Genomic DNA, 14,981 nt, shown 5'->3' on the forward strand with positions numbered 1-14,981 from the left:
CGGGGCCTCAGAGGTCATATAGTCCACCCCGGTCCCCCAACCTTATATTTTTACCGAGGAAACTGAAGCCCTGGGGGCGAAGTGGCTTGTCTCAGGTTACACAGGTACGAAGCAGCGAAGGTGGGATTTGAACCGAGCCCTCTGCTTCGAGTCGGGGCTCCTTCCACCATAGCACGTTGTGGGGGAGGCGAGTGTGGGGGAGGCGAGTGTGAAAGCAGGGTTTTGCAGGAGGGGAGCCCCGCACACGTGGAGTCCTAGTTAGTGGGGGAGAGGTGCTAGGAAGGGAGGGAGAAAGGAGCAAGGGGGGACGGAGAGGGAGGAGGAGGAAGAGGAGGCTGAGCAAAGGAGCCAGAGAACCCGAGAAAGAGAATCTGGAGGAATGGAGGACGATTTTTCGGGAGGAAGGGGGGCTGGGGTGTGGGAGAAGTGAAGAGGGCGGGGGAGGGAGGGGGAAAGGGGCCTGAGACCACGGGGGGAGGGGGGTGCTGGAGGGGAAAGAGAAAGGAAGGAAAAGATGGAAGACAGAGCAGAGAGATGGGGGGGTGGGGGTGGGGGTGGAGGAGGGGTGGGGAGAAAGGGAGGGGAAGGAGGAAGCTAGTGAGATTGTGAGCAGAGGAAGAAAGGGAGGAGGAAGAGGAGGAGGAGGAGGAGGAGGGAGGGGAGGAGGAAGAAGGAGGGGGTGGAGAAAGAGGAGGAGGAGGAGGAGGAGGAGGAGGAGGAGGAGGAGGAAGAGGAGGAGGAGGAGGAGGAGGAGGAGGAGGAGGAGGAGGAGGAGGAAGAGGAGGAGGAGGAGGAGGAGGAGGAGGAGGAGGAGGAGGAGGAGGAGGAGGAGGAGGAGCCACCGTGAGCCAGAGCCGCGATCGCTCGCTCGGTCTGAGGAGCGGAGCGGGAAAGGAAGCCGGCGCCCGGATCTGAGCCGGAGGAGCGACGAGCGAGCGGCTGGTGAGCTGGGCTCAATGGCGCTAGCTTGGGTTGCGCCCTAGAAGAGAGCCGGAGTGGGGGCGCCCGCTGCGGAACCCTGCTCCCGCCTCCCCCGCTCCCGCCCGGGGAGTGGGCAGCAGCCGGCTTGCGGAGGGGATGCGGCGCCAGGGCTGGGGGAGGGCGCGGGGGAGGGGGCGCGCCCGCGGATGACCCCGCCCCCCGATGCTCGCCCCGCCCCCACGGCCCCGCCCCGCCCCCGCGGCCCCCCCCCCCCCGCGGGCGCAGAGAGGAGGGGAGGGGGGCGGTCCTGACGGGCGGGGCCGCGCTCGCTGCCCCAGGGGAGGGAGACTGTCCCAGCGGGGGGCGGAGCCGGGGTGTGTGTTTGTGGGCCGGGGGGGGGGGGGGCCGGGAAGCTCTACCTGGACCGGGGCAGGGGGAGGGCGGGGGCCCTCTCTCGGCGGCCCAGGGAGGGCACTCCCGGGGAAGTTGGCGATCACCACGGGGCTTTGAGGCAGGGGAGCCGGCCGGCCGCCCAGCCGCCCTCCCGGGTGCCTTGTGAGAGCCGGAGTCCTGCCCCCTCGCCACCGGGCTCCCCTCCCGGCCGGCCTCGGCGCAGCTACCTTCCTGGTGTCACCTTCCCAGTGGCGCCCCGCCCCGGCCCGCCCCGGCCCGCCCCGGCTCTCCGTCGGCCCGCCTCTCCTCCCTTGGTTTCCCCGGGTGGGCCCTGCTTCTCCTCCCTCTTCCCTGCCTCCTCCCTGCCTCCCTCTCTGCCTCCTTCCCCCGCCCCCTCTCCGGTCCTCTTCCCCTCCTCCGGGGCTCCCCAGCCCTCCCTCCCTGTCTGCCTGCGCGCTGCTTTCCCTCCAAGTGCAGTTGCTTCCTCCCCGGGACTCGAACACATCGGCTTTTTGTCCTCTCCCTTCAGATCGGCTCGGGGATCGGCAGCGCCGCCCGCTCCTACGGCTGGGACCCGGAGCCCGCGACTTCGGGGGGCTCTGGAGCAGCCCGAAGCCCCCGGGCCGGCGGCCTGAAGCCTCCCATGCGCCCCTCGACTCGGGCGTCCCGGTGACTCGAGGGGAGGGCTCGCCCTCCTTCTGTGTGCCGTCCAGCCCGCTCCTGAGCCTCTCCGTTCCAGCCTGTTCCCGTTCGCTCCTGGCTGGGCAAGCAGAACTGCCCGAGAAGAAGACCATGGCCAGGTACAGCCACCAGAGCCTCCTGGACTGGCTCTACGGAGGCGTGGACCCCAGCTTTGAAGGCAACGGGGGCCCCGACTGTGCCGCGTTCCTCTCGTGGAAGCAGCGGCTTTTGGAGAGCGGGGCCTTCCTGGCCCTGGCCGTGCTGGAGATCTTAGTGGCCCTATGGCATCTCCTGTGGAAGCCGAGGGAGGATGGGGGAGCCCGAGGCGCCTGCCCCCGCCTCCCGCCTCCGCCTCCTCCGGCCAAAGAGAGCCTCTTCAAGAACCTGCTCCTCGTGGCCCTGTGCCTGACCTTCGGCGTGGAGGTGGGCTTCAAATTCGCCACCAAGACCGTCATCTACCTGCTCAACCCCTGCCACCTGGTCACCATGATGCACGTGAGTTGGCTGGCTTGCGCCTGGGCAGCCCGGATACCCAGATAGGACCCCCCCCCAACCCTAGGTTATGGCCCACGCTCCCTCCCCTCCCCTCCCCAGAGAAGCTGAACCTTCTCGGATTGGCCTTCCAAAGTGTTCCCCCGCCACTCCCCCAGCGGTGCCCTTTGTCATTCATTCAGAGGAACACGTAACTCGAGTGTCTACTTCGTTCCTAACATCCCCGGGGAGCCCGGGTGCGGGCCTGGAGGGCTAGAGGCAGTTTCCTGGAGGCCCGGGAATATACTGTTTAGCGGGAGAGAAGACTTGGCGCCTTGAAGTCCTCCCACTTACTAGTCTCTGTGGAAGAGCAGATGCTCATAGGGATGTGCAGGGAGAGAAATGCAAAGAAAGCGCTGTGGGAACTCTGAGGATCGGAACCTTTGGAGGCCCCAGGGAGGGCAAGGAGCTGGCCCAGCTTGGAGGGGAGAGATGGCTTTGGGCGGAGGATTGCCGGGGACTCTCTGAAGGAGGTCGTGTTGGAGCTGAACCCTGAGGGATAGATGGGCTAGAATTGGACCGAGGGGCGTGTGTGTGTGTGTGTGTGTGTGTCCGTCCGTGTGTGTCATGGCATTCCAGGCAAAGGTTGAAATCAGTGGCTTGTGGGGAATATTATTTGTTAAGTGTAAAGGAAGATCAATCCTTTGGGGCCAACTTGTGAATGTCTCCCAGCATTTGATTTGCTCTTCATGGCTTTTAGGCATAGGATTGTTTGTTAGAGAGGCGACGGTCAGCCGCATAGCCAGGAAGAAGCCCTGGTTGGGTTCAAGTCTCATCTCTGTCACATCCTGGCTGTGTGTCTTCCAAGCAAGTCACTTCATCTCTCAGTGTTCTACACAACTAAGACCGATGGCTGCAGAGAAGGTGCCCACCTGCATTGGTGGAGGGAGTTTTCTCATCTGGGAGTGCCCTATGCCAATGAAATCATGGCTCTTGTCCTGCCCCTCTCCTCTCCACTGATACCCCCTCCCCCAGGTTGGGGCTAAGGGATCTAACAGTCTGGAGGGTTTGGGGGTGGGGTGAGAGAGAAACAGCTCTTTCTAAGGATTTCCAGGCACATCATGGAGTGCCTTACTTGCTAGTGATTCTCATTCAGAAAGGACAAGGATTACCTGGGCTGGGGTGTGTGTGTGTGTGTGTGTGTGTGTGTGTGTGTGTGTGTGTGTGTGTGTGTGTGTGTGCGCGCGAGTGCTCCCTTGAGCTTGCTTCTCTTGAAGGAGGAGGTGACCCAGGCTTCCTTGTCCTTCTACCGACTGCCTTGGGTGGGTTTCGCTTACTTTCAGTAACACATACTGAATTTGGAATTCCGAAGACTGAACAGCAAAGACTTATTAAGTGCCTACTTGGGAGACAGAGGCCTGGAGTTCCAATCCTACACTAACCACTTCCTACCTGTGTCCCCTATTCCGGGTCTCAATTTCCTTCTGTGTAAAATGAGGCTTAGGTGGCTGCCAGGCCCTTCCCAGCTTGAGACCTGTGGTCCCACATGTCCTACAGAGCCATGTCTGTCTTCCAACTGACGATGAAAAATGACAGTCCCTGCCCTCGGGGACATTTGGCTAGAAAAGAGAAAGGATCTGGGATCTGACAAGTGGGTATACAAAGCAAGAGCAAAGAAGAGACCCAGGCTTCTTTGGGGAGGTGGCATCTGAGCTGAGCCTTGAAGACAGTAGGATTCTGGGAGAGGTCAGGAGGAGGGCAGAGCCCATTCCAGGCCAGGGGGCTTAATGAATACTTGGTGATTAATGAATGGGGGGTGGGGGGAAGCAGCCGAGTTGGGCTGGGAATCAGTGAGTCAATAGACTTTTATTAAGTGCTTTCTGTGAGCTCTGCACTGTGCTGGATGCTGAGGATGGGGTAGGCCCTGGGGGGCAGGGGAGGGGGACACCAGTGTGAAACAGCCCCTGCTCTCAAAAAGCTCACATTCTATCCAGAACATAACCCTAGGTGAAGGGGAAGTGCCAACTAAGCACACCCTCCCCCCACCCAAACAAAGGAGGCTCATTGATCTCAGGCTGGAAGGGAACCAAGAGCCTTCCCAACCATTCCATTTTACAGATGAAGAAACTGAGGCTAAGAGAATCGAAGTGGCAAGGGTAGGATTTGCACTGGGCTCTTGTAGTCTAGCGGCCATGAGCCCAAAGGTTGGAGCCAGAAGGCCTTAAGGATAAGCCTCAGGAGCGCATTTGATTGCACAGCGGGCATTTGCTTTGGGAAGGTTGTTTTGACAGCTACTTGAAGGGGAGATCCGAGACAAGAAAGGGCGAAGCAAGGAGACCAATTAGGAGGCCATCGCTGTGCAGGTGATGAGGGCCTTGACGAGGGGGCTGTGCTGCCTGGGAGATGTCGGCTAGGCAGACATCGCCATACTCAGCCACTGAGCGGCTCTGGGGGGTCCCTGAAGGGACTGGGAGGGCAATGGAGTCCTCAGCCACAGGTAGGGCTGCTGGGAGGATGGGCAGGCTGAATATGAGGTGTCTGTGGGACATCCAGCAGGCAGTTTGGAGATATGAGGTTAAAACTCAGAGGACAGATTTAGGCTGGAGAGTGTTCCCCACATCTTCTGGACTTAGGGAGCTAGCCGCCCAGGGTCACACAGCCAGGAAGAGTCAGAGGCAGGTTTGGAATGCAGGCTTTTGACTCAGAAGCCTGCTCTCAATCTGTGTGTGTGTGTGTGTGTGTGTGTGTGTGAGAGAGAGAGAGACTCTGGGACCATTTCTGTCTCTTAATCTCTCTTGAGTTTCTCTTTGTGTATCTCTGAATTTCTCTCTCCCTCTCCTGTCTCTCCCTTTCACCTCTCTCTCTCTCTCTCTTTCTCTTTCTTCACCTCTCTCTCTCCTTCCTCTCTCCTCTTCTCTCTTCTCTCCTTTCTTCTCTTTTTCTTTCCTCTCTTCTCTCTCTCCCTCCCTCTTTCCCTCCTCTCTTTTCTCTTTTCCTCTTTTCTCTCTCCTTACTCTTTCCTTTCTCTCTCCTTTCCTACCTCCCTCTCCCTCTCTCTTCTCTCTCCTCTCTTCTCTCTCTTTCCCTCCCTCTTCCTTTTTCTTTTCCCTCCCCTCCTTTTCTCTACTTTCCCCCTTCTCCTTTCCTCTCCTTTCCTTTCCTCTCTTCTCCTCTCCTCTCTCCTCTCTCTCTCTTTCCCTTCCCCTTGCTTTCTTTCCCCTCCCCTCTTTTCTCCACCTCTCCCCTTCTTCCCCTCCCCTCCCCTCCCCTCTACCTGGGTCTTGCCCCCCCCCCCTCCCCGTGTGTGTGTGTGTGTGTGTGTGTGTGTGTGTGTGTGTGTGTACAAGTGTACTTTGGTATTTGGGGAGCCATTCATGTAGTAGGTTGCCTAATAATTGTTGAAGTTGAAATTGACATTTCTGAGGGACCTCTCCATGCTTGTTGTTATTAGACATCCTTGACTGCATATCAGCTTCCAGCAGCTAGTAAGCTGTTGTATGGCATGGTCCCAGGTCTGACTCATGAAGTAGGGGCTGGTAATTAGGGTTGGGGGGAGGGGAATAGGACAGGATGGGACAGGGTAGGGTGCATAGCTCTTCAGTTTTGTCTCCTGTCCCATGTACATGGGCCATATGGGGTCACACAGAGCTGGTTTCTTTGACTCTCCCAACTTCTACTTACCCTCTGAGGGTCCCTCCCAGCTCTAAATCTGGAATCTATGTAGGATTTTGGACAAGGCACTTGAAAGCGCTAGGCTTCAGTTTCTCCTTTGTAAAAGGAGGGATGCAGGAGAAAAAATAAACCAGGGGGTGGGACTAAACAGCCTCTTAAATTTCTTCTTCTTCTTCTTCTTCTTCTTCTTCTTCTTCTTCTTCTTCTTCTTCTTCTTCTTCTTCTTCTTCTTCTTGCAGTTGGTGTTAAGTGACTTGCCCAGGGTCACATAGCTAGTAAGTGTCAAGTGTCTGAGGCTGGATTTGAGCTCAGGTCCTCCTGAATCCAGGGCCTGTGCTTTATCCACTGCAGTGCCACCTAGCTGCCCCCACTTCCTAGTTTTGTGACCATTGACAAGTCACCTAACCTTTATCTACCTCAGTTTCTTCATCTGTAAAATAGGGATAAGAATAGCACTGACCTCCTAGAGTGGATCAAATGAGATGTGATATATGTGGATATATACACATTCTCCACACATATCCACACATATCCATATATGTATATGCATGCATGCATACATCTATCACATGATGTGTACTACATATATTGTATACAACATGTATACACATATATACATATAGATAGATTATAAATAGCTGTACAGACTATATAACGTATACATATATTTATGCCTTTTCTGTATATATGTATAGATAATATATTATGCATCATATATAATATGTATAGATAAAATAAAGTATATATTATATATGTATAAATAATACATTCTATATAATATAATATATTTACATATTATATATATTTATATCTACATACATACATATATACACAGACAGATAATAGATCTATCTATATCACATTTGTAAAGCACTTTGAAATCCTTAACATTTTAGATCAATGCTATTACCACCACCACTACTACTATAGTTATTCCTTCCATATTGCTGGGTTTAGGAGCACCCTCAAGATCTGGAAAATCCGCCTACATTTTTTTGGACCTCCTTTTGTACCAGAGAAGAAGTCTGAATTGTTATGGAATTAAGAGATAAAACATGTTGATATTACACAATCCCATACATCTATTTTGTGCATTTCTGAGTTTCTAAACTCTGTGTTGTCTGCTGGCCTTCACATGTTTGTGGTTTCCACAAAACTCCTCCCAAATTTCCATTTAATTATTTTTGGGGTGGGGCAATGAGGGTTAAGTGACTTGCCCATGGTCACGCAGCTAGTAAGTGTCAAGTGTCTGAGGTCTGATTTGAACTCAGGTCCCCCTGAATCCAGGGCTAGTGCTTTATTCACTGTACCATCTAGCTGCCCCCATTTAATTTCTTATGCTGACCCTCGAGATATTGAAACGGAGGTGGGGAAAGTTGTTATGGGGAAGGGGTAACTAACTGTACTACTCTGAATGTTGCTGGAGTTGTAGCCACCCTCTGTGGGGCAGAGGGGAAAAGGTCAGAGAAGACAAGTTACCTGAAGTCAAACAGTGATGTAGCAAGCATCCTGTCTAGGGGCTTCCAAGACACTGGAGTAGGAAGTAGCAAAGAGTAGCAAGTGAGCAGGGTTCTTGCTAATTGTGTCCTTTCTAGAACTTGCCTTCAGTTTCCTTTGCCTCAGTTTCCTCATCTATAAAATGGGCCAAGTGGTCCCTAGCCTTTTCCATTCGTTGGCTCCTTGATGAAGTGCTCCCTCTGTGCTAGGCACCATGCCAGGGATATAGAGACAAATAGGAAACAGTTGCCATCCTTATGTGGTTTATGTTGTCCTAAGGAAAGAAAAACCTCAGTCAATCAAAAAGCATTTATTAAGAGCTTACCATGCGCCAGACACTTGGCCAAGCTTTGTGGACACAGTTCCTCGCCTCAAAGAACTTACATTCTAATGGAAGACAATGCATATAGGGAAGCTGGAAAGGGGGCGGGCAATGAGGGAAATGCTGGGAAATGAGGGAAGAGTCTGGACAGAGGCCAGACAAGGCATGGCTGGGAGCCTTCCTAAGATGGTGGTCCTGGAAAGGGGCTTTGGGGTAAGAGGTGGCCATGCAACTGGTGAGGGGGAGTTGAGAGACAGGTAAGAGTGAGTAAAAAATGTCTCTAAGGCTCTGTGGATGCAGAGATTTTTTTTAAAAGTTTTTGTTGGTGTCTTTGGTTTTTTACTTAACCATAGTTCCTCCAAGAATCCTATCTCCCCACCCCCACTCCCAGAGAGTCAATAACAAATAATCTTTTTTTTTTCCGGCGAGGCAATGAGGGTTAAGTGACTTGCCCAGGGTCACACAACCAGTAAGTGTCAAGTGTTTGAGGTCGGATTTGAACTCAGGTCCTTCTGAATCTAGGGCCGGTGCTCTATCCACTATGCCACCTAGCTGCCCCCCAGATAGTCTTCTTTAAAGACAAAAAAGAAAAGAAAAAAATAAAAAGAATAAAAAGCCCGGCAATAACTGATTAAAGTCTGAAAATATGTGTGACACACTGAACCTCCCATGTCCACAAATGGTTGAGGGGAAGGGTTTCTTTTGACATCTCTTCTTTCCATCCATACTTGTTCTTTATAATTATGCCACATTTACTTTTGATTTTTCTTTTGGCTCTTTCTATTTACGTCATCATAGTAAATGTACATATTGTTTTCTCATCTCTACTTACTTAACTCTGCATCAGTTTGTGTAGCTCTTCCCAGGCTTCTCTGTATTCATAACATTTGTAATGTAAAATAACAGCACGGTACTATTCCATTTCATTCATGTGCCACAATTTGCTTAGCCATTCTCGAATCCATGGGCATCTACTTTGTTTCCAATTTTTTGTTATCACAAAAAGTTCTGCTATAAATATTTTGGTGGATTTTTTCTTATCAGTGCCTTCTTAGGGGTATATGCATAGCTGTGGAATCCCTTGGTCAAAGAATATGGACATTTTAGTCACCTTATTTGCACAATTCCAAATTACTTTACAAAATGCTTGTACTGATTCATAGCTCCATCTATAATGTATTGATATGTCTATCTTTCCACAGCCTCTCCAACATTGACTATTGCAGTCTTTTGTCATCTTTGCCTATTTCCAGGGTGTGAGGTGAAACCTCAAGGTTCTTTCAATTCACATTTCTCATAGTTAGTTATTTGGAGCGTTCTTTCATGTGGTTGTGAATAGTTTGCAGTTCTTTTGAGAGCTATTCATATCTTTTGATTACTTATCTTGGGGGAATGACTTTTGGTTTTATATGTACACATACATACATACATACATACATACATACATACATACATACACTAAATAGCTAGGTGGCCCAGTGGATAGAATACCGGCCCTGGAGTCAAGAGGACCTGAGTTAAAATCTCACCTCAATTACTAGCTGTGTGACCCTGGGCAAGTCACTTAACCCCAATTACCTTAAATGTCCAGGGCCATCTTCAGTCATCCTGATGTATATCTTGCCACTGGACCCAGATGGCTATGGGGGAGAGAGTGAGACCGGTGACTTTGCACAGCCCTCCCCCTCTTAAGTCCAATTTAGTGTAAGTCATGACATCACTGATATCATGGTCCTCTTCGAGAATGAAGGACAAACAACAACACCACACACACACACACACACATATACGTGATATATATACACATGCACACATATATACACATACACATTTACATACACACATACACGAAAAAGCTAGGTTGCACAGTGTATAGGAGTGAGGAAGACTCATCTTCCTGAGTTCAAATCTGGCCTCAGACACTTATTAGTTGTGTGACCCTGGGCAAGTCATTTGACCCTGTTTGTCTCAGTTTCCTCATCTTTAAAATGAGCTGGAGAAGGAAATGCCAGAACACTCCAGTATCTTTCCCAAGAAAACACCCAATGGAGTCATGAAGAGCCAAACCAGCTCAACAACAAAACACCAAGGGATAGGTACATATTTAGTATATCTACAGACCTACATATTTGTTAAGGTTTGGGTATCCAAGACACATAAACAACTATCAGAGATATTTGTAGAAAGATTTTGGTAAAAGATACAGTGCTCACCTTCAAGGAAGCTTGCATTCTATTGGTGGAGAATGAGTATAAACAGGGAATGAAATACAAACTACCTACAAAGTATATTTTAAAAGTAACACCTTAAGGGAAGATTCCTTACTTGCTGCTACATCAAGGGAGAGAAGCAGCTATGAAATCCGAAGGACAGAATAGCAGAAAGGGCTGATGGTAGCAGGTTGTGGAGGGTGACCCTGGGCAAGTCACTTACCTCTTGGAGCTGCCTTGGTGGAAGAAGTTTACCCACATGGATGAAATGGTGGCTCTGGACCCTGCTCCTCCCCCACCCCACCCCCCAAATGGCTGTCGGCGTGACAGGTGGTGTATCAAGTACAGATGGGGGAGGCTGCACAGTGAGGACTTCTGGGGAAGTGAGGTCATCCACAGGAAATATGGGGCTCTCCAGGGTAACTTTCCACCAACCCTCTTTTTCTCCCCTTTCCTCTCATTAACAAAAAAGTCATTCATGAAAAGAAACAACCCCTATCAGCTGCTGCTAGACTCTGACTCTCTAGGCAGGAGTGTTATTTCGGAGAGCAGATGGCAAGGATCAGAGGGCATCCTCTCTGGACAGGGGCCCCTGGCAAGTGGGCATGTCCAGGAAGGTCAGCCAGGGGACTGACTTGGGCTTGACGTTCAGTCGGCAGTATCCCGAGCTGTCAGCGGGGCAAGGGACCTGGGAGCTTTGGGAGTTAGGAACTAGCTCTGAGACTGATCCACTGGGCAAGTCACTTTCCCACTCGGGGCCTCAGTTTCCTCACCTGGACAATGAGGGGGTTGGATCTGATGTTCCCTCCCAGACCTTCAGCCTTTTCTTTGGGACTCAGGCCAGAGGAAGCGGAAGGGGCACAAAGCAGTGCACAGTGCCTCTGTCCTCTTCGTTGGCCAGTTTTCTCCTTCAGATGGGGCAGGTAGCCAACCGCTTTAAGGCCCAGCTCATACTCCTGCTCCTCAGCTGTCCCTCCTTCCCCTTTGGGTCTCCCTGTTGGAGCCCTTTCCTACCACTGAGAACAGATGCAGGCTCCAAGGGCCTCCGAGATGTGTTCCTGCCAGGCACAGGATAGAAATAGGGTTGTTTGCACCAGAGGCTCAGCTCGTGTGATCTGGATGCTGGCCAGCCATCTCCCCCTCTCTCAACTTAGTGTCTTGTGATTATTTTGGCAGCAGCTGAAACTGAAGCTGGATGTTAGGGGCCCAGGGGGTGGGGGGAAATACAAGGGCAGGACCACACCTAGCAGTTCCTGAGCCTGGAGTCCTTTGGAGAGGGTGGGAGCTGTAGGGGGAGGGTGGGGGCCTTCTTCTAGCTGTGTCTTTAGGTCACTTGATCCACCAGCTCCCACAGGCTAGTCTGTAGTAAGTTCACACTTGCTAGGAAGAGGAGGCAGAAATGTGGTGGTGGTGGTGGTGGTGGTGGTGTGTGTGTGTGTGTGTGTGTGTGTGTGTGTTTTAAAGATATAGATCTCTAAAAGGACAAGCAATTTTAAGAACAGGGTTTTAAAAATTATTTTCAGACTTGGGATAGTCACAATTTAAAAATTTTAAAGTTTTATTGATTTTTTGTTGTTTTTCATTTGTTTATTCATTTATCTATCTATTTATTGATCTATCCATTCATTTATTTGTTCATTCATTCATTCATTCATTCGTTTGTTTGTTTATTTATTTGCCGGGCAATGAGGGTTAAGTGACTTTCCCAGGGTCACACAGCTAGTAAGCTTCAAGTGTCTGAGGTTGATTTGAACTCAGGTCCTCCTGAATCCAGGACCAGTGCTTTATCCACTGCACCACCTAGCTTCCCCCATGTCTTTTGTTTTTTTAGCCCATAATCACTTGTTAATGGTTTTCCTCCCCACTATCGTGCCTTCCTTTGAACAACAACAACAACAACAAAACCTCAACAGTCAAAGAAAACCTTTCCATCCAGCCACTGTGACTGATAGAGTAGGTAGCATTTCACTCCTGTGATCCACTACCTTTCTGCCCAGAGGAAAGAAGCATCTGCTAAGGCAGTGTGGTGCAGTGGGAAGAACACTAGCTCTGGAGTCTGAGCACCTGGATTTAAACTCTGCTGTTGATGTTTGGTACCTGTGTACCTTAGTACATTCTCCCAGGACCATCTGTGAAATGGGGGAGGGGGTGTTGTACTGCATTATCTCTGAGGTTCCTTCTAGATTTACTATCTTATAATATATGATCTTGTTTCCCTGGTGTAGTTGGAACTGGAAGGAACTGTAGAGATTCACTCCCCTCATTTTATTTAATTTTTTTAATTTTGAAAATATTCTACTTTTATTGTAAACTTAAATATCCGCTAACATTTCAATATGCAAAGAAAAAAAGAGGATTGTATATAAAACTGTAAACATATTACATATACTTTGTTTTGGGAAAAAAAGTGTATATTGAATTGTCCCTTTCTGATCTTTTTTTTTTGTGAACTTTCTAATGTTTTTGTGATGTTCTTTATAGTTAGCATTTTTTTGTTGACCCACTAACTCCTCCCCTTCTCCCCTACCCCCTTTTATTGGAAGCCTTTCATGATAACAAGTCAAGTCAAGTGAAATAAACTGAAACATAGGCCTTGGCTGAAAACATAAGTCTCATTAGGTACCTCTAGGCTGGCGCCTCTTTCCAAGAGGAGGGAAGCAAGTTTTCTTCATTGTCCTTGGAAGTCATGATCGGTCACTGCATTGATCAGTGTCCTGTGATCTGTAGTTGCTTCCCTTTACATTATTATTGTCCTTATGTTAGTTCTTCTCCTTGTCCTGCTTCATTTTATTCTGCATCAGTTCATAGGAATCTTCCCAAGTTTTTCTGTATCCATTGTATTCCTTGTTTCTTAGGATACTTAAAAAATATTCCATTTCATTCAAACCTATGATCACCTCCCAATGATCCATGTGTTCGAACTGATTTTTATTGTCCTTTAGTGTTTGTTTTCAGTTACATTGTTTCAATCATTGTGTGTATATTGTTCTGATCTGTATAATTTTATGCAAGGCCTCCTATGTTTCCCTGAATTCTTCATAATTCATCATTCTTTATGGTTGTTGTTGTTGAGTCATGTCCAACTCTTCATGATCCCATTTGGGGTTTTCTTGGCAGAGATACTGGAGTCGTTTGCTATTTCCTTCTCCAGCTCTTTTACAGATGAGAAAACGGAGACAAACAGGGTGAAGTGACTTGCCCAGGGTCACCCAGCTAATAAGTGTCTGAAGTCAGATTTGAACTCACAAAGATGAGTCTTCCTCACATTCATATGTGTTCAGCTGTTTCCTAATGAATAGCTATCTCTTTTGTATCTAGCTCTTTGCTACTCCCAAACAATCCCAACCAATCCCAACCCAGCTATTTAACCTTGGGGAAGTTATTTAATGTCTCTCTGAGCCCCAGCTCCTCATGTGTAAAATGAGAGAGATAGACTAACTGTCCTTTAGGTCTCTTTCAGCTTTAAATCTATGATTCTCAGTTCTGCTGTGAATACTGGTTATGTATGGGATCTTTACTCCTACACCTGCCTCCTCGGGTTATGTGCCCAGTTGTGGAATCAGAGAATAGCAACTTTTGGGGAACATATTACTAAGTTGATTTTGAATATGGTTGGATTAATTAACAGCTCCATCAACAGTATATTGTTATACCCGACTTTTTGTAATCCTTCTGACATTAACTATTTTCAGCTCAGATTATCTTTTCTAATTTGATGGATATGTGCTGACATCTCAGAGTTGTTTTAACTTCCATTTCTCTTATTAGTGATTTGAAGCATATTTTTCATATTGTTTTTGCTAGATTGTATTTCTTTGGCAAATGCCATATCCTTTAACAGTGGTCTGAAGACTGGCTGTAAGACTTCTATATTTGAGCTAGTTCCCTATATATCTTGGCTCTCAGACTTTTTATCTGAGATATTTGTCATCAAGCTCTTTCCCCCAATTACCAGTTTCCCTTCTTATACATTCATGCAAATGCTTTTTAGTTTTATATAGTTGAAGTTGTCTATGTTCCCTTTTATGATCTCCTTTATCCCTCGTTTGGTTGAGAATTCTTCTCCTAACCATAGTCATGAAAGTATATGAAATGTCAAAGGCCTTCTATTCTCTTCTATTTTTAAAAATTCTCTTCTATTTTTAAAAATATTTTTTGATGTGGCTTTTCCTATTTAGGCCCACTTGGAACTTTTCATGGCATATGGTATAAGATGCCAGCCTAAACCCATTTTTCCGCCCACCCAGAAGTCCTTTTTATTTTATTGGTGTCTTTGTTTTTATATCACATTTATGTCTGATTATATCTATTCTACCCTCCCAAACCTCCCTCTCCCCCAGTAAGCCTCCCCTTGTGATACAGATTAAATTTAAAAAACAGACAAAAATGCTGTAGCAAAACCAGTCAACCCACAGGCCATGTCTGACAATATTTATGCAACATTCTAGAGTCTGGTCCACCACTTTGTCTTCTTACATGACATTTCTGATTATGATATTGTACATCTATTCATCCAGTAAAGAGTTGCTTAACTCCTGTGTATAAAACATCGTACTAAAATCCAAGCTGTGATGTTTGAGGGTTCATGATCAGAAAATACTGTGGTAGCACATTGTCAAACACCTCGCAAAATGTTTGAGATCTTGTTTATTTTACCCAGTCCTCTTATAGGAACAATTGGCATAGTGATTCAGGGGTGTGTTAGAGCCTTCTGGGGAGTTGATAACTTTTTAGTACTTCAGAAAGCAAAATCAGGACTTGATTTATTGCTTTATTGATTGTCTAGACTTAGGAAAGTGTCTAGGCTTAAGAAA

At 48.4% G+C, this 14,981-nt stretch overlaps 1 protein-coding gene across 1 annotated transcript in view; it reads left to right on the plus strand.

The window, feature by feature from the left end:
* The first annotated feature begins 2,106 nt into the window (after positions 1-2,106).
* Positions 2,107-14,981, plus strand: part of TMEM164 (transmembrane protein 164) — a 129,693-nt gene continuing 116,818 nt past the window's right edge. The window contains exon 1 of the mRNA XM_043974786.1: positions 2,107-2,490. Within this exon, the coding sequence (XP_043830721.1) occupies positions 2,107-2,490 (384 nt within the window). The remainder of the gene's footprint in view (positions 2,491-14,981) is intronic.

This window comes from Dromiciops gliroides, chromosome X, assembly GCF_019393635.1.
Source record: "Dromiciops gliroides isolate mDroGli1 chromosome X, mDroGli1.pri, whole genome shotgun sequence".
NCBI lineage: Eukaryota > Metazoa > Chordata > Mammalia > Microbiotheria > Microbiotheriidae > Dromiciops > Dromiciops gliroides.